General features: G+C 50.2%; 1 protein-coding gene across 1 annotated transcript in view; it reads left to right on the forward strand.

The window, feature by feature from the left end:
- DPF3 (double PHD fingers 3) overlaps positions 1-18,815 on the forward strand; it is a 210,744-nt gene that overhangs the window by 144,331 nt on the left and 47,598 nt on the right. The window contains exons 13-14 of the mRNA XM_075531690.1: positions 13,554-13,607; positions 13,995-14,123. Coding sequence (XP_075387805.1) covers positions 13,554-13,607; positions 13,995-14,123 — 183 coding nt within the window. The remainder of the gene's footprint in view (positions 1-13,553; positions 13,608-13,994; positions 14,124-18,815) is intronic.

An 18,815-nucleotide genomic window follows, 5' to 3' on the forward strand; every position in this document is an offset into this window, starting at 1 on the left:
ATCCATCACTAAATCTGGATAGGGGACCCAGATTCTTCTAGGCTGGGAAAACACGGGTCTTTATTAAGTACTGATGGTGTGAGTGGCCAGTTGTGGGGCTAAGTGTAACTAGCCTGTCAGAAAGGCCTAGCACGCGTCCTCAGCTCTCAGAGTGCCTTTGCTTTAATTGGGGAGATCAGGTGGATGCATGAAGCCCAGTTAGAGAGTGCTGGGGGTGTGATGTTCCTTTATTTACCACCCCATCTCCCCGGCGTCGCTATCCGCATCCCTCAGGACTTTCTGGGAGCCTCTTGTATGTCTCGCTCATCCTTGGCCTCGTTACCTAGGAGGTTCAGGATTGGACAGTCCATGTATGATTCCAGTCATGCTGGCTAACATGCCTTGACTGTGTCAGACATTGTACTAAGCATGCAGCGTATCTCACACACTGAGTGTGAACTCAGAGCCGTGTGTCACTTGTTGGAAAAGCTTATTTATTTTGTCCTTTGAGTCCCCCCCCCCCCGCCTTTCCAGAAGTAAAAGGCAGAACAGGGCACACATTATCTCCTGTAATGTTTACAGCAAGCCCATGAGGCGTGTGCTACTACTTTTGTTTTACAAATAAAGAAAGGGAGGTTGAGTAAATGGCCTCAAATCATGCAGTCAGCATGATGGGGAACTGAAACGTGAAGGTGTTTGAGTTGGACAGCATTCGGTTATGCCAGGACATTAGAACCCCCAGATAATGACTCCAGCTCCAAGTTGGGGGTCTTTGTCATGATCCTGCTGATGTCCCCAACTTTGCCAAAGGCATCATGTTGCACAATGGCTTTTTGACAGAAATGCTTGTAGTAACAGGGAGCCCAGGTGGCGGAGTGGTTATGAGTGGAGCTGCTAACCACAAGGTCAGCAGTTTGAAACCACCAGCTCCTCAGAGAGAGAGAGAGAGAGATGAGGCGTTCTGCTCTAGTCTTGGAAACCCTCATTGTCAGTTCTGCCCTGTCTCATAGTGTTGCTGTGGGTCAGAAATGACTCGATGGCAGTGAGTTTGTTGCTTTTGTTTTGTGTGGTAGTCTTCCAAGAGGGTAATAGTGGCCCAGTGGTAAAATTCTTGTCTCATGTGACACTCAGGTTCAGTTCCTGAGGTTCACAGCCTGCTCACAGCTTCCACCTGTCAGTGATGGCTTGTGTGTTGTGGTGATGCTGAACAGATTCCAGTGGAGCTTCCAGACTAAGACAGACTAGGAGGAAAGGCCTGGTGATTTCCTTCAGCAATGAAGACCCTGTGGATCGCGGCACGGCGCAGGACTGAGCACTGTTTTGTGCCATTGCGCATGGTGTTGGGGTTGAATTGTGTCCCCCAAAGGATGTGTTCTGAGCCCACACCCCGAGTCCGTTTGGTTTGGGGGTTTTCTGTTGTGTTCATGAGGAACCATCAGCGTAGGGTGCAGGCTCAGGAGCGAGCAGGTCAAGACTGCCGCCATGGGGCACCGAGAAGCTAGACGGGGTTTTCCTTCAGCGCAGACCTTTCTTAGAACTGGTGCCATGAACAAGGACTTCGAGTCTCCTAAACTGTGAGACCATAACTTTTCTTTTTTTTTATCTTTTCTTCATTTATTTTGATTTTATCTACTAGTCCAATGGTGAGGATTTTGTACTTTTTTTGCCTTTAAAAAATGTTGGGGGCTCTTAGAGCTCTTATCACAACCCATACATCTATCCATTGTGTCAAACACCTGTGTACATATGTTGTCATCATCTGTTTGAAAACATTTTATTTCTACTTGAGCCCTGGCATCAGCTCCCCATTCCCCCCTCCCTCCCCCGTGTCCCCTGGATAATTTATAAATTATTCTTTTTTCCCCATGTCTTACACCGACCACTGTCTCATTTCACCCGCTTTTCTGCTGTCCGACCCGTGGGAGGGAACCACAATTTCTGTTCAGGAAAGCCAGCCGCTTGTGGTCTTTCTGTTAAGGGCACAGTTGAGAACCTCGGGCTTCCATGAGTTGGGGCTGCCTGCATGGCTGCTTACAGCTTTGTCACTAGCTGCTTCTGGTGATGGATGGACATGGGCCCCAGTATAACCCTGATGGAGACTTGAACTTGTAAGTGATCTTCATCATAGGCTGCCTGTACCTGTGGCTGCCTCAGGATGGGCTGCTGCTGGCAGTGCTTTGTTCCAGAGTCCTCCTTGGCTAATTTTTGGAAATAGCGCTGTAGGCCTTTCTTTGTAACCCACCTTAGTCTGAAAGCCCCACTGAAACCTGCTCACCGTCATAGCAGCCTACAAGCCTCCACTGACCGGTGGGTGTTGGCTGTGCATGAGGGGCGCTGACTAGGAATCAAACTTGGTTCTCCTGCGTGGGAGGCAAGAATTGTACCGCTGAGCCACGGAGGTCCGCTAGTGATGAAGACTGGTTAATTCATAGCACTCAGTATTAGTGTTGTTCGGAATTAGGCAGGGGCTTCCCTTTCAGAGAGTCAATTTTGTATTCAATAATTTAAGCTATTTATCAACATCCCTATTAGCTTGACCCTTTGCTTTCCCTGCTCCCTCTTCAGGATCAGTGTTCTCCCCTCGCCCCCAGGTGAAGGCCTGTCAGCCTTTAGCCTGTTGCTTCCTCCTCCCTCCCTTGCCCTCTGCTCTCCTGGTAACCTCATAAGCCGGTTTCCTTCGGAATGAAAGCCTTTGTACTTTTTCTTCCTCTGCACACCGTGGTCTCGTGCAATGTTTGCCCTTCTGCGATCAACTCATTTCACTCGGCCTCACGTACTCCGGGTGCCTCGTGGTTCCGTGACTCTTTTAGGTGCATGGTATGTATTCTGCTGTGTGGACGGAGCAGAGTGTCTTTTTCCACGCGTCCACTGGTGGGCACGGAGGCTGCGTTCGAGTTTGAGCTCTTTTGTTTCGCGGGGGTGCAGTCTCAGGTTAACTGACTGGGGTTCAGTTGCTGTCTTCTTTCACGGCTCTGTCCGTGTCTCCATGGCTCCCAGCCCCTCTTCCTGGCTTCCCTTTGAGGGGGGCCCTCTTCCCTGGACTGTGCCGCCCCTCGATTCTGTGATCTTTGGGCTCTTCAGCACACCTCAGTCATGAAGCCTGCGGCGCATCCATTTTTCCTTTCCAGAATTCAGCTTTTTAGTCTGATGGATACAGAAAAGGTGTTGGCTCATTTGTGGGCACCTTTGGTTGTGGAGGTGGTGGCGGGGAGGGGTGGGAGAGGAACAAGCAGGGCCAACAAGAAGGGGTTCGCTGCCTCCTAATCATCACATTAATATCCAGACAACCCCAGCTCCAGTGTACCAAGATGTCCCACAATTCTTTAAGGGAAATTACATTCCCTTCTTTAAAGGGAATTACACTCAGAGCTATGTTGACATAATTAGCCTAAAAAAATAATAACCCTTTCCCCTCAGGTGACTCATTTGGTGGGCATAACAAGCTCATCCGGGGCCAGGGCTGACCCACATGACCTTCCACTGGAAAATTGAAGTACCCCAATATGCCTTCCCTAATCAGCACTGAGAAAAGTAATGGCAGTCCCAGGCTCCTCGCCTCAGGTGGACACCCGGAGGACATCACTGGTTGGACAGGGGACAATCTAGCCCGGAACTGGTGACATGATAGATGCACCCTTGGCACCCAGCTACCTTTTGGCAAACTACAAATGGTAACCCTAGCCAAATGCACTCATCACGATGGAGCCGTCAGTGCGAACAGATCCGTGTTCACCAAAAGACCGGGCCTGTGTTCTCACCACAGCACCCCACCACTTGTCTGTCGGTGCGTCACACTGTGGTGGCTCGTGTGTTGCTGTGATGCTGGAAGCGATGCCACTGGTGTTTAAAATGCCAGCAGTCACCCAGTGTGAACGAGTTTCCGCAGCGCTTCCAGACTGAGTGCAGACCACAAAGAAGGACTCAGCTCCCCTTTTTGGAGGAAGAAGCTGCCGAAACCCTATGGCCGAGAGCCCAAACAAAGCATGAGGACGGCGCAGGACCGTGTCGTGTTTCATTATGGTATGCAGAGGGTCGCTGTGGGCCGGAGCCCTCTCGATGGCACCCAGCGCCGCCGCCGCCGCCACCACCACCACCACCACCACCACCACCACCACCACCACCAGAAGACGGACTCAAGGGGAGGGCATGGGACTTTGGGGATCCAACTCAGCCTAGCAGTTGGTGGTTTGGATGGCACAGTTTTTAGGAGTTGGGTGAGAAGGCTCTCCTCCTCTAAGGGCGGAGCGCTTTCTCTTTAGCCATCAGTTGCCACTGGGTGGCTTCTGACTCCAGAGGGTGCTGCACAGATTCACAGTCTCACGAGCTCCCGGGAACAGTTCTGTTCTGCCCTGTGGGGTCACTGCGAGGCGGAATGAACTGGATGACAGTGGTGTTTTGGTTTACTGTGGGGCGTTTGGGGAGAGACTAAAGTGGAGGCTTCTGAGACTTTGTGGCCAAGTGAACCTGGTGGTTCTTAATTCATTCCATGCTGGTTTACCAAAAAATAACTAAGGGCGAGGATTCCGGCAGGAGGGCAGGCCCACTTCAGCTTCATCCCCATTAATGGGCTCCCTGCTACTCCTGGTCCCCGACTCTTTATACTGCTGATAAGAACGGAGTGATGCTTGCCGTGCCTTTAACTGGCCACCACGCTCCTTGGGTGACTTGGCCAGCATTCAATTCCTGTGTTGCTGCTGTTGTTTTAACTTCCCTTTGCTGGACAGATTTATTTATTTCTTCTCTCCCAGAAAGCCTCCGTGCAGGCTTGTCTATTCTTTCATTAAGTATTTATTGTCAGCTCCCCGTCAATCATGCGGCCAGGGGCCTGGGCTGCGGAGATGAAAGGCCTGGCTCCTGCCCTCAGGGAGCTCCTGGCTAATAGGGAAAGAGACTCACACACAAATACAGAGCCAGCGATGAAAGTCGGGGCTCCTTTGGGTGTGGGTACTTCCCTTTTCTGTGTCTTCTTTCACCTTATTGTAATCTTTGCACAATCCGCCTAAGCGGGACCAGGAGACAAAGCCCCTCCATAGGAGCCTACACTGGAAGCTCCTCCTCTAAGCAAGTCTGTAACTGTTTAACCATCTCGGCGTCTAGCTTCCTCGGGACACGTGCAGCAGGCCCATCTCATTCCGCCTGCTTCGTGTCAGGCACTTGACGATACATCAGTCCCTTCGGTACACTCATAGAGTACTGTCAGCCCTCGGCCTTCTCTTTACTCTGGATGACTAATCTCAGTGTCTGGGGACAGTCCTCCCCCCCACCCACCCCCACTGCCATGATAACCTCCCTCCCCCATGAATCCTTATCACATAGTAGCCTCATCCCTGGTGCCTGCAGTGTGGTAAAGCGGCAGTGCAGGAAGGACAAGTTCTCTGCCATCAAGGACTTGACTCCAGTGGCCTGGTGTCGCTGTGGCGAGTGGCCGCTGGTGTCCACATCCCCGCCAGCACCCCGGGGGCTCCCTGGCCTGCCCACATTCAGGGAGGAAGACTTCATTTGTCTAACTCCTGGGCCTCTGGGCAGAGCCTGAGTCACTCTTAAGTGGCTTCCAAAGAACCAACCGGAATGGAATGCCTCTGTTTTTGCTCCGAGGATCCCGGGGCTTTATTTTCCCATCAGTGCTCAGGAAGCAGGGAAGAAAGGTGTCAGACCTTGGGGATAATTTATGTGCCTAAACACGTCAAGAGCAGGGCGCAAGAGAGCATGAGAATTAAGGCCATTTATCCAGGCTGATGCTCGCTGTGCCCTCTGGGCCACCCTATCTCATGGTCTTTCTCGCGCCACTTTTAACCCTCTCCTCTCTGTGCTCCGCCAGGCCCACCATCTAGCTCTTGCCTGCTGTCTCCCTCCTTGGCCTCTCCCACGGCCATCGCGCATGCTTGGTGGAAGGTAGCAGAATGTGGTGGTGGCCTCTAGCTGAGGCCCCGGATGATGATTCTGAAGGGAAGGCACAGGGCACTGACCGGCCAGAGTCCAGCATCCACAGCGTCCTCCGTACGCCAGCATGTCCTCTGCGGCTGGCCTTTCCACAGCCCCGCTTCCCCTCTCCCCTGCCTTCACTCGGCCCTCTGAAGATGCTCTCGGCACAGCCAAGTGGCACCAGGCGAGGCTGCTTTTACACTCGAGAGATGAAGTAATAACAGGTGGCAAGACTGGAGGCTGCTGGAGCCCAGGATTCCGGTTGCCATGGAAACGTGTCAGACCTGTGGAGGGACGGGAACTGTCAGCCGTGGAGGGTGGTGGGGGCGCCAATGAGAGGGGCGAACAGAGGCACAGCTCCTGGAGGTCTCTGCCCACTGCCTCCAGACCCCAGCTGAGCCAGCCCCTGAAAAACAGCTGCCGAAGCAGGCCGTGGCTGAGGGGTTGGGCCCGAGGGGCAGGCTCCGGCACATGCATGTTTGTGCTCAGGGTTCTGGAAGCTTCAGCTCCCGAAGCACAGCCCTGCTTCTGTGTGTGCGGGCAAGGAGGGGCCCGCACATCAGGCCTGGCTCCCGGATCCCTAGGACACTTGGGATGCAGCTCCGGTCTCAGCAGAAACCAGAAGAGAAGGTGTTGCAGGCGTGCCCGTGTGTGTGTGACAGAGACAGAGGGGGGCCGCTCGTGTGTGTGTGTGTGTGTGTGTGTGTGTGTGACAGAGACAGACGGGGTGCTCTGACTGTGCCTGCCTCTCATGCTTTTCCTGACTGGCACATCCACAGCACAGACCAGACAAAGGAGGAGTGACGGCCCTGTTGGGGTAGTAGCTTTTTGGAACATCTAGCCTACTTTACCACAGACACTTGTTATTGACTGCTGCCCAGCCAGACTCTCGACAGCCTTGTGCACCAGAGAAGCCGACACTGTCCAGGACTGCCCCGTTTCCAGGGTCGGCTGAGACCACTGTGATCTGTTGGAATTACACTGACTGATTTGGGGATGTGGACCACCCGGCCTTTGTCCCTCTCTGCTGTCTTGATGAGAGCTCCCGGAAGCCAGTTCAGCATCGTGGCAGTACACAGAAGGGGGGTGGCTGCACCTTGGCCAGGAATCAAACCCTTTCTCCAGGGAAGATGAGCAGCCTACCACGGAACCAGCACTGTCTCTGATGTAGCATAAAAATCCTGTAACATGAGGCCTAGTAGTGATATGCAATGGGCTGCTAACCACAAAGTCAGCAGTTCGAAACCACCTGCTTCTCCTCGGGAGAGAAACAAGGCTTTCCACTCCCATTAAGTGTTACGGTCTCCGAAACCCACAGGGGGCAGTTCTCCCCTGTCCTGTAGGGTCACCAGAAATCGGCATCGACTTGATGGCAGTGAGTTTTTGGGTTCCTTGGGAGCGGTGGAGAGACTCTCACTGGGTGTGAGTTACCTGAATTCTCACGCCCACCTTCTCCTGGGTCTTATTCTCCCCTCCCCCATGCGTTTCTTCATGAACTTGGTCCCTGGTTTCGTCCTCCCTCCCTCCCTCCCTCTCCCTTGGAGTTCTCATCTCCCTAAGGTAAATTCCTGAACTCTCAACGCTCACTTTGTTTCCCCAGTAGTTTACTTATGTCTCTTATATGATCTCAGTCCACAAACATTAATCAACCGGAAACCAAATCCATCACTTAGGACTCTGCCACCAAGAGAGCAGGCGGGACTTTGTCCTCCCTGTCACCTTCTTCTACAAACCGGGACTCAATTTCTCATACGGAGAAGCTGGATCTCGACTTAAATCTCACGTGCAAGGTCTGGGCAGGCTTCCTACAAAACGATCTCCTCTATGGCACCAGGAAATTGTTCATGGCAGGGTCAGGCCCTAGGCCGATATAGCCATGGTGTAAGCTTCTCTTACAGACAACAAGCCCTCAACAGCATCTAGGATTCTTGGGAGAAGCATTCTCACAGTATGTGACGATGGGTCACCAGGATGGCTTACTGTGGTAAGGATGTGAACTCTAGCTTCACAGAAAATGTCTGCTCTTAGCAGCCAGTTCCACTAATTGTTATTTCATGTTGGGCTTGCTGAATAAAATAGTGAGTGAACAAAGTTGATTTCAAGAGATTTATGAAGTATTTTATATGCAGAGCATCACCAGGAAGGACTTACCCTTAGGACTTCTTAGGAAGCCCAGAAGTGATTAGAGTTACATGGTCTCTGGGGACCCCCAGCTTCTCCACGTCACACCTGGGGCCTTGAGCCAGCACCTGGATCTCATTGAACGTCAGTATGTCATTTGACAAACTAATGCCAACTTCAGCCTTGCTGTCTGTATGAAACTTACTGAAGTGTTATCAGATGGCTTCCCGCAGAAGGGCTTGCCACATGTCTGTAGTGTAAGTAGTGTCTGGTTCTTAACAAAAAGCAGTTGAACAAGAGGAAGCATGGAGGGGTGTGTGTGTGAGAGAGAGAGAGAGAGAGAGAGGGGGGCCTGGTGTCTTCCTCTTAGAAGACAATGGACTGATTACATTGCCCTGTAAGTTCACGTATAGAATGATGTCTCATCTACGACATTATTCTTCTAGCCACCTTGAGCTCCCCGCCACCCAATCCCGAGAGCCGGACATCACATGAGGCCAAGTGACTGGCCAGCCCAGTTTGCTGAGGACTAGAAAATGGACAGTCAGGGTGGTCGGAACCGTGGATGGCTTTGCCACTGAGAACCCAAAGCAGTGCTTTCCCAGTGCAGGGGCATCACGGCGGCACCTTATTTACATTGCCGCTGCCTTATCTAAGCCATTAACTCCACTAATCGTTAACCAGCCTCTGGGTGGATAGCGCATCAGTATTTCAGCAGTGCATTAGCTGCGCCCTCCACCTGCAGGAGTGAATAATTGAGTCGGGGAAAGCGAGGGCAGCGTCCATTGAAAGCGGAGCGGCTCCAATCCACCAGCAATCCCATGAGCGAAAAGTCTTGGCCATTTTCCTACAATGCTGAGAATCCTGCCTTAGCCTACTTGACATTTCTTTCTGGGGAACACAAATCCATAACAAGGGATATTGTGTGTTAGAGGGAATCTTTGTTTGATTTTGAATCAGCTTTTCTGAATGGAGAGGAAGTCAGATAGATGGAGTGTCTGTGAGCGATAGGTGAGAGATGATGAGACTGGCCTTCCTGAGAATCTAGGGGGTTATGTCTCTGAGGTTGTTTGCTTACCTTTCCTGCAGGAGCTGTCTTCATTGTGGTTTGCCTTTCCCCATTTGATATCCAATTCAAGTCAGTCATACAACTCAATTCTGATTTACCTTTTCCTCCATCTCTTTCTATTACTGAGGTGGAGAATATATTTGCTACACTGCACACTAGAGACTGAAGACCAGTTGGGTAATAACAACGGCATCATACACTGGTCTGCTAGTCTGGATACTTTAGAGAAACAATCCACCGAAACTCATATATAAGAGAGAGTTTTATGTAAAGGGTAAGTGCACATCAAGAAAAACATCCCAACCCAGTGCTGTCCAAGCCCACAAGTCCAACATTAACCCATATGTCTAACACCAATCCACAAAGTCCTCCTCCATCTCACAAAACACACGATAATGCTGACTGCAAGAGGAAAGCCGAATCCGTGAGCGTGTAAGCATCTCAGCACTGGCAGGGTCCCCACATGGCTGCTCCAGCACACAGGGCTGCATCGGGGTAGGTCCATGTGGCTTCTCCTCAGAGATGTCTTGCAGGAAGTGAGCCTTGCCAGCTGAAGCAGGGAACTGGCTAAGGCAGCTTCTCCTTGGCCCAACCATCACAAAGCAAGAGACCCGAGAACTCAAAAGAGGAGGCTTACTGAGCCCATTTATCTCTGCTCTTCAATTAACCCCACATGTGTTTATTGGCCAGGTTGGCACAATAAACTAACTACCTCAACTGGGAAATGGAAACATCATTAAAAGTGTCAGAAAGTAAAGAAAAGAGCAAAATGCACCCCAGAAGAGACTCTGAAACAACCTTGATTGTAGAGTAGCTGAAGCCATAGGAAGAAAGCGTAAGCAGAAGATGTCAATCGCGAACTCCAAAAGACAAAGTGTTACAATGAAATATCAGCATCCTGGCTTTAGAAAACCCAAAGGGATTTCTTCTGACTTGGCAGTTCTCAATCAAAAAGAACTGAGGAGTAAACATGGAAGACTTCTGTGCATATGTTGAATGACGTAAGATGCATCAATAGAAGAGGGAAGGATTATACAGTCACTGCGCAAATGGGTGGTCTGTATTTGACCATTTCAGGAGGCCGCGTGTGAGCAAGAATAGATCATATCGAAGGAAGACGCCCAGGCTGCACTGAAAGCACAGGTGACAATGAAGCTACAGAAATTGATGGAGCACCAATTGAGATGTTCCAAGAGATGGGACACTGGAACTAGTCACTTGCCCATCCTGAGAAATCAGGATGACGGTGACCTGGCCAGCCCTCCTGATAGAGATCCATATTGGTGTCCCATCTCAAAGCAAGAGGACCCAATAGAGTATAGAAAGTATCAAATAACATCATGAATAACACACGCAAGTTAGAGTGTGTTGAAGATCATTTTAAAAGTGGCTACAGCAGTATACGAATAGAGAACTTGCAGAATTTGGCTAGGATGGATGTGTTTCAGGATTGTGCCCTGTCCCCATACTTCGTATGCATGCCGGACTCTATGAAGAAGGTGGCATCAGGTTTGGAGGAAGGCTTATTAAGAACCTTTGGTTTGCAGATGCCACAATCTTATTTGTGGTCAAAGAACAAAGATAAAGGCCTTAGCATGGATACAACTCAGTATAAAGGGGAAAAAAATCCTCACAACTAGACCAGTAGACAACATCGTGATAATCAGAGGAAAGATTGAAGTTGTCAGTCTTTCACTTCAGGTGGGTCCACAATTGGCCGTTGTGGTGACAGCAGTCAGACAGTCAAATGATGGTTCTGTCGACCAAGTCTGCTTCACACTAGTGAGCAGATGTATCACTTTGAGGACCAAGGCACTCCTGACAGCAGCGTGCTATTTTGTTATTATGCCATGATATTGCCATTCATCCCAGGGGCATGAAAACTGGACAATGAGTAACATGAATAGGAAAGACTGGGGAATAATCGATACATTTGAATTGTGGCGTTGGAAAAGAATATTGGAAGTACTATTGAATGCCAAAAGAACAAATATGTACAGCCAGAATGCTCCTTAATAATTTGGACATGTTAACAGGAGGGACCAGTCCCCTGGAGAAATGTATTATGCTTGGTAAAGTGGAGGGTCCTTGGAAAGATGACATGTAACAACTCAACCTCTTTTAATCTTTTTTTACTGCTTGGCAGATCTCCATGTTTGTGTCACAGACATGCTTGGGTTTTCATAGGAAAATTATACAAATAGTTAAGTTGGCAATTGAAGGAAAAGAAATGAATTTACAACTTCTGGGATCAACCAAGAGAAGTCTTATAGGCAAACTAAACTGTTTGCTGATGATATGATGCACAAAAGGATGTCTGACCTCCTGTAACCTCACCAGGGCACATCCAGACCAATGACAGCAGCTGCCCCAGACCGATTCCTCTGAGGCTGAGGTCAGGCATGCCTCCAACCTCCACCCTTTTTGACCATTCTGACACCATCCATCTTTCTCCTGTACTCCCTACTTCTCCACCAGGTTTGATAATATATTGCATTGATCACACAAAACTCATAGACAATACTTATTATTATGGAGTTTACCAGGGATGGTAACAGGGCTACAATTCATCATCAGAACACCTAGTCTATAGTTCTTTGGTCAGGACAGCCTCCCCTCAGCCGTGCCCGGAGATAGACTTCCTTTAGTCCTCTCGGTTTCTGCCATATTTGGACAAAGGTGACCAAGCTGTTTTTTCCCTGCCGATAACTATTCAGGAAGCCCTCCACTTCACCTCTAAGCCTCAGTCCAAAGGCACTCAGCTCTAACTCCGTGGGCTGGCAAATCGAGCTTCCCAGATAATGCCTGAGAGGCACCCATGTCTGCCAGCAACCCTCCTGTCTGAAGACTTCAGCGTTCTTGCTCTGCGGTCCAGAAGCCCACCGCCCCTGCACGTCTCCTGCTGGCCTCTCTGTTCTGCTGTCTCCGATACTATTATCTGCTGCCATCTCTCCCATCCCTCCCTTCTCTAGTCTCAGAGCTCTCTGTCTTCTAGAATGAGGCGGGTGAGTGCAAGGATTTCAGTGCTAGAAGGGCATGCTCCACTCCTTGTTCTTCTTCTTGATGGTTGTGCAAACCCCCTCTCTGCTTGACTCACTTTAAAGTGCAGGGTGGGGTGGGGGAGGGGAGAGGCAAAACTGACCAACCCCTGTATTGGGGTACCTCATACCACAAGTGTGTGCCATAATCCTTATTTACATGATTGGCAAGCTACCCAGTCCCTTTAGGGGACCAGGGACCACAACCACCTCCCATTTCCATCATCCTACCAAGTCATTTGGCAGGAATCACAGAGCTGATAGCTAAAGGGGCCATATTAAATAATTCACCACACTGCACTTGGTTCTTGGAATTTATTTGAGAAGCCATTCTGTGTGTCATGGGCGTGTCTGAAATGTAGTGAGTGATGGAGACACCCACGCTCAGTAGACCACCGGGCGTGGCTACCTCCCCCATCTCTTCCCACCGAGCAAACGTTCTCTCTTCTTGCAGAGAATTGTCTGCTTCCCTGAAGATGAAAATCAATGACTTTGAAACTGATTAGACAATCCAAACAGAAACTGATAAATGGATTAACCCCCGTAATGTAATTCAGCAAGCTTTTGTCTTCCGCCTTCCCCAGGTAAGTTTTTCTATTCCTGGAGGCGAAGCGGAGGCCGGAGGGAATCGTATTAGAGTGGGTGAATCCGTTTATCACTTACTGTCTGGATGGTCTTTCTGCTCACATATCTGCTTCTTTTTTTTTACAGATTTGTACCCTACGGGACCCCAATTAATGTTAGTCCATGCATAATGAAAGATATCAGACATTTGGGTATGGCGAAGAGGTAGATGCCCAGGTGGTTAAGGCTAATGCCACAAACGGATAAACTTTTCTTCTGAGGCACACACAGAGTATTAATGATTCCTTTGGGGTGTTTCACAAAGAAATGTTCACAATAGGAACGGGGGGGGGACCCCTGAATAATGGAGGTGTTTCTCTCCATGCTCAGAATCTGTTCACAGCTTGAGACTAGCCCGTGGCAGGAGGATTTCTATTTCTTGAGGACAGATGCTGTTTACACATCTTTTTTTTTAAGGTTATGTCTCAAGAATGTTCTTTGTTTTTAATTAAAGAGAAAAGACTTTCAGTAAGGAGTGGGGGTGGGGGTAGTACGTTCCAATTACTTGGGAATTTTTAAGACTGAAGATGGCTTAGTTAAGTCATTATTCAACCCACCTGTGACACAGGACCATCTGGTAAACGGGGACCCTAGTTCTCATTCTAGGCACTTGGGGTCTGCAGACGAATGTGTCTGGGGTGCTTTCTATGACCAACGGGTCGGGATTTTGTGGGGAGGTGAAGCTGCATAACAGCAGACACTGTGATTCCACCAAGATGCTCATCAGAGTCCTCAAGAGCATCTTCACTTTCCCTCATGGAACTGACCATCTCTCAGTGCTTCTTTGTTTTCCTCTGCAGGGACAGGAGGAATATCTCCTAAGCAAGAGCATCTTTCCCAAGGTCCAGGTCCAGGTACTGACTCTCCTCTCTCCCTTTAGTCACTCCGCTAACGTTTACGGTCGCCATGTCGGGTTGTTCGTTCAGAGTGAGCGACGTTCCATTTGCCTTCTGGATGGATCTCCTCATCCAGGGAGTTAGTTCATCAGGAGAGCAGGGACGTTGCGGGGGGAGTATTGACACATTATACTAAGTTCTGGATGACTTGTAAAAGCATTAGAACTGTTGACCCCAGAGGGTCAAAAAGAACAACTCGCCCCATTTAACACCTTGTAACAAAACCTTCGGTTCTAAACTTCTCATTCTTCCTGAAGCAGATGCCACCACTGTGGGAGGAGAGGTTGAGGCGGCTGAAACCCACCTCAGCCTAAGATTGGAATTTTTCTCTTAATATTTCCACAGCCCAGAAAGGACCGGATGGGACAGTCATTCCCAATAACTACTGTGATTTCTGCTTGGGGGGCTCAAATATGAACAAGAAGAGTGGGAGGCCCGAGGAGCTGGTGTCCTGTGCAGACTGTGGACGCTCTGGTGAGTGTGGCCCTTGCGTGCATCATGTGCCCGTAGACCAGGAACTGTCCAGCTTGCATCCTTCTGCCACCTTGGGGAGGGCTAAAGGGCAAGGCGGAGGTGTGGTGGGCATGATGATTGTGAGGGGAGAGAGGGAAGGGGCATTTAGGGCATTTTGATCTTTTTCTTCTTTGGGTCTGAAGCATCTGACATGACGTCCAAGGGCAAGGGGAAAATTTTGATTTGCTATGGGCCTTCCCACGCGGCGGACATCCCTTTTGTGGGTACTATCGCAAACAGCAGTGAGGTAGCGTGGAAGCGCTTGAGACGCAGGCAACCTGCTTTCTTGTGTCGGGTGGTGTGAATGCAAACAACTGTGTTTGTTCTGTGGGAGTGCCTGGGGGCCAACGGGAGGAGTATGGGAACATGGATCTTGGAAGAACAGCCTGACCCCGGTTCCTGTATAGTTTCATAAACAACACCTCCATTGACCACTCATCCCATGTCCTCATCTGAAAAAGACAAAAGACACCCTGGTAGAGCCAGGATAAATTCGCAGGGTGACTCCGGAGTTCACGTGACCCACGGTCTTTCTCACCATTTAAGCTATCTGAGGATGCAAGAGAATAGAAGGTGGGGGTGGGAGCTGGAGAAGATTTGGTCACGTGCCTTCCTTCTTAAACCGTGTTCAGGTCTTCCGATTCTGTAAAACTTGTTTCGCTTTTCACTTCCAATCAAGCCATTGGGTTTTGGCTGATCATGGTTGGTTGGTTCTACCTACCTTTCCAATTCTTTTATGACATAACTAGGCCAAAGTGCCAGGCAGGAGGATGAGAGGAATCCAGACTTGTCTCTGTCCTTATCAACTACTGGCTTGGGGGTGAAATGCAGCTCTGTGGGGTGCTCGGTGCCAGCAGTGAGGGTCACTGCCCGGTCTGCCTTTCTACCCCTCTCGATGACTTTCAGTCTGCTGGAGAAGGACTGAGAGGGCTGTCCTTTAGCGTTTCCCTGGCGTTAGCCTTGGAGCTGATCGTGGTAGGGTTACTGAGGACTCAGACTGACTTGGTCAGAAAATCCGTCATTAGAAAAAGACTCTGGTTTCTGTTGCTTACAACCCTTGACGTTTAACTCCTGACTGGGTGGCTGGTTTGTACCTTGCTGTCAGTTCACTTACTTCCATACACAGCTCATACGCTGAACTTCTCCCTCTGCCGGGGCTAGCTTCGGAAGCAGGGGCCTCTGTGTTAGTGGACTCTGGTCATTAAATAGAAAATGAAACAAATGAGATACTGTCTGTAAAAAGCCAGCAACCAGGCAGAATCTCTGCCGCTGGAAGCAAGGTTACTTGTCAAAAAAGCGTCTCAGTAGGATATTAGACCGCTCGCTCTAGGATTAGGGTGGGCTAGAGAGGGAGGCTTCAGAAGTCTCCTGGAAAATGGCTATATTTACTCCCCGCCCTTTCGTGTAGAAACCAGAATCCGCCAGTTTGATCCGTGGGGGACCAGACGCTGGCAGTTAATTTTGTCTGTCCAGCGCCCGTCTCTCCGCACCCTTCACTCAGCTTTCTCTTCCCAGGTCCTGTCTGCGGTGAGATTCAGGGCTGTTGTAGAGCAATCTAGGTGTTCTCATCCCGTTCGCTGAGGATTGAAGAATTTGGGTAGAGCATCTAGTCAGGGCCTAGCTCCGATGTTCCTGAAATAGCTGATATCTTGGGGAGAAGCAGGTGGCGTTAGCCCCTGGGATTTGTTTGTGAAGGCAGGTGGGCAAATACTTCAGTAGGGCCTCCCGGGGGTCCTGGCAGGGGAGCGCCGAGGGCCCGCCACGCCCTTCCCATCTGCCCCAGCACTTCTGTTTGCTGGCAGCGAAGGCAGGTCTCCAAACTGGCACACTACACAGCATGTTGCTACCTTATTTGGGGGCCCATTTAGAATGTGAACAAGTTAAAGCTGGATTTTGTGGATTTCAGGATACTGTATTTTATTACCTTTTTTTTTAACTCCAGCTTTCACCTCTATAATACCTTGAGTTAGATTTGACAACTCTTTGAATTAAGTAGCTAAACAGTCAAGACCTGAGCATGTGTAGTGGCCAATGCTTGTGTGTGTGTGTGTGTGTGCACACCTATGTATATGTGTGTGTGTGTGTGTCAATCACCGAAACTCCTCCCAGTGGTTAAAAAAATGGAGAGAGACTTACTCCTTATCGCTTATCAGACTTTGCAACTTCTTTGGGCTTTGAGTGCAAATGAACTAGAAGGCGTAAAGGCGGGATTGAAAGAACATTGAACTGAGGGGGATTAGAAGCTGACTGTATGCTGAACCGCTTTGAATGGGTTACCTGACAGTAAAACCTTTTCCAAGCGGACTGTCAAAGTGAGAGACAAGCATTGTTCAAGAAAACACCAGTGCAAACACTCCAGAAATACCAAGCGGGCTGCAGAACTACCGTGCACATCACGGTCTGGGGCGGGGCGGGGCAGATGTGCGTGCGTCTGTGTGCCTAGGGCGGGGTCGGAGGACCTTGGCTGACCTGTCAGTGTCACACGCTGTGCACATAGGCATCGCGGCTGAAAATGGGGCCTTTTGGGGGGTAGGGGTGGGGGGCTGTCTTCCCTAGGAATGTTTGCTTTGTCCCGTAATCCCAAATCCCTGTCACCAGGTTGTGACACACCTGGCTGGTCGTTTTTGGTGTGGACTGGTTTTCTATTTTGCTATTAAGAATGAACATTGTGATAGTGTAATGTGCATATTGATAATGATGTCTGTTGCTTAACCCATGTGCTGATATATTCATCATACATGTCAGCTCATTTGGGAGGAGAAGGCAGGAAGGAGAAGGAGGCCGCGGCCGCAGCACGCACCACGGAGGACTTATTCGGTTCCACGTCCGAAAGTGACACCTCAACTTTCCACGGCTTTGATGAGGACGATTTGGAAGAGCCTCGCTCCTGCCGGGGACGCCGCAGTGGCAGGGGCTCGCCCACAGCAGATGCAAAGGGCAGTTGCTAAACCCACGAATCAGACTCTGGGCTGCCCGCCACCACCTCCGACCGTGGTCATTGTTCTGGTTCTGATAGATCTATTTTTTTTTAATGAAAAAACTTTAGGTTATTCCCTTGTCCTCGCTGCTTCCTCATCCTCTCTGCGCCCCTACCTCCCTCTCTCTGCCCCGCCCTTTCGGGTACATCCACCAGAAGCACAGACTACTGAGACAAAATGAAACACAATGCAGAATGCGAGGCCTTCCTAGAGACACAGAGTCACCAAGTCCCGAGTGTTTCCTATAGAAATGAGAAGTCAGGCAGATGGTCTCTGGCAGGGCGGCAGGGCTGGGGACCTTTCTGGACACGAGCAGAGTTGTCCTCAGTTTTCCTATTTATTGACAAATCGAAGAGGGGAAGAAAATTGGATTTAGATACCAAGACCCAGTAACATAAAAGTGTTATTTATACGTTCTAGCTAGATTAGAAAGATTTTTTTTTTTTAGGGAGAGAGAGAGAAAGGAAGTGAAAGACAGTCCTATGCTATCTAGAAACAAGCCACTGGGTGGGGAGGATTGTCTCAGGATGATGTCCACAGGGGGAGAGAGATGAGTGCCCTCTCAGTCCCCCATTGGAGTTGGTGACTCCCCACAGCAGACCCCCTCCCCATTTTCCTCCTGACCTCTCCATCTTGCTCCCTGCTTTTGACAATGTCAGCCGCTTCAGAGACGTCTGGGGCGCCAGCGCCCAGGCCCCTGACCAGCAGCCACCTCCTCAGCTCCTCCTCTGTCAGCACAGCGGCTCCTTTGTGGCGGCTGGTTTTATTCTTCCTTTCCTCCTGGTGAAGAGCAAGCTCCAAAATGCAGGACTGGACTAGAAGCAGAATGTCATGGACTGGGCAGTGACAAAACGCCCTGAGGCCACGCTTATGGAAGACAGAAAGATACCTCACAGTATATTCCCCCTGCCCTCACCCTGTTTAAAACCATATATAAATACCTGTTGGATGATCAAGTCTCCTGTATTTCTTCTGCTGTGTTTATAGTGCCCTCCAGGCACTTTGTTTTATGTCTCCAATAGCACCTCCTGAAACCAACCAAAGCAACACTTGCTCAAGGCCCTTGGGGTGACGGAGAAGACCAGCCATCTCTTTGGCAGCCCCACGAAGCAGCTGCTGCCGTGGTCTATCCCAAAGGTATGTCTTGGCTGACCTGCCTTACAAGCTGGGAAGAACTCTCAGGGTGTTGGGGTTTGCTTTCGTTTTTAATCGTTTCCTTTTTCTTTCTCTAACCCCTTCTTGGCTGCACCCCCACCCCAGATTGTCTTTTGTGTCTCTGGGTCCTGGGTTCCTTAGTGCGAGAGTGGCTTCTGGGAGGTCTTGTGTCTGCCCTCTGCTGCCTGTGTGCATGCATACCTGGGCACAGAGGTGGGGCCTGCGGCTCGCTGGAACAAGGGAGGGGTGCCGCGTGGACAGCTCTGAATTGCACTGCAGGAGAAAACGGCTGGGGAAGTGCTTGGCTAACTCAGTCTCCTGCAGCTAACCCTACAAGTGGATTCCAGGGAACTGAGGCTGGAGGTGCCTGCTGGATTCAGGGAGCCATGGGGCGATGTGGCCACAGGGGACTGCATGTCTAGGGTGGCACACCATGCTATGGGCCCTGAGTTCACTACTAAGGGAACCAGACCCAAGACGTGTGGCCTAAAACCCCACGTTGTACTGTTCCTGCGTGCCC

Source organism: Tenrec ecaudatus, chromosome 14 (assembly GCF_050624435.1).
Source record: "Tenrec ecaudatus isolate mTenEca1 chromosome 14, mTenEca1.hap1, whole genome shotgun sequence".
Classification (NCBI taxonomy): domain Eukaryota; kingdom Metazoa; phylum Chordata; class Mammalia; order Afrosoricida; family Tenrecidae; genus Tenrec; species Tenrec ecaudatus.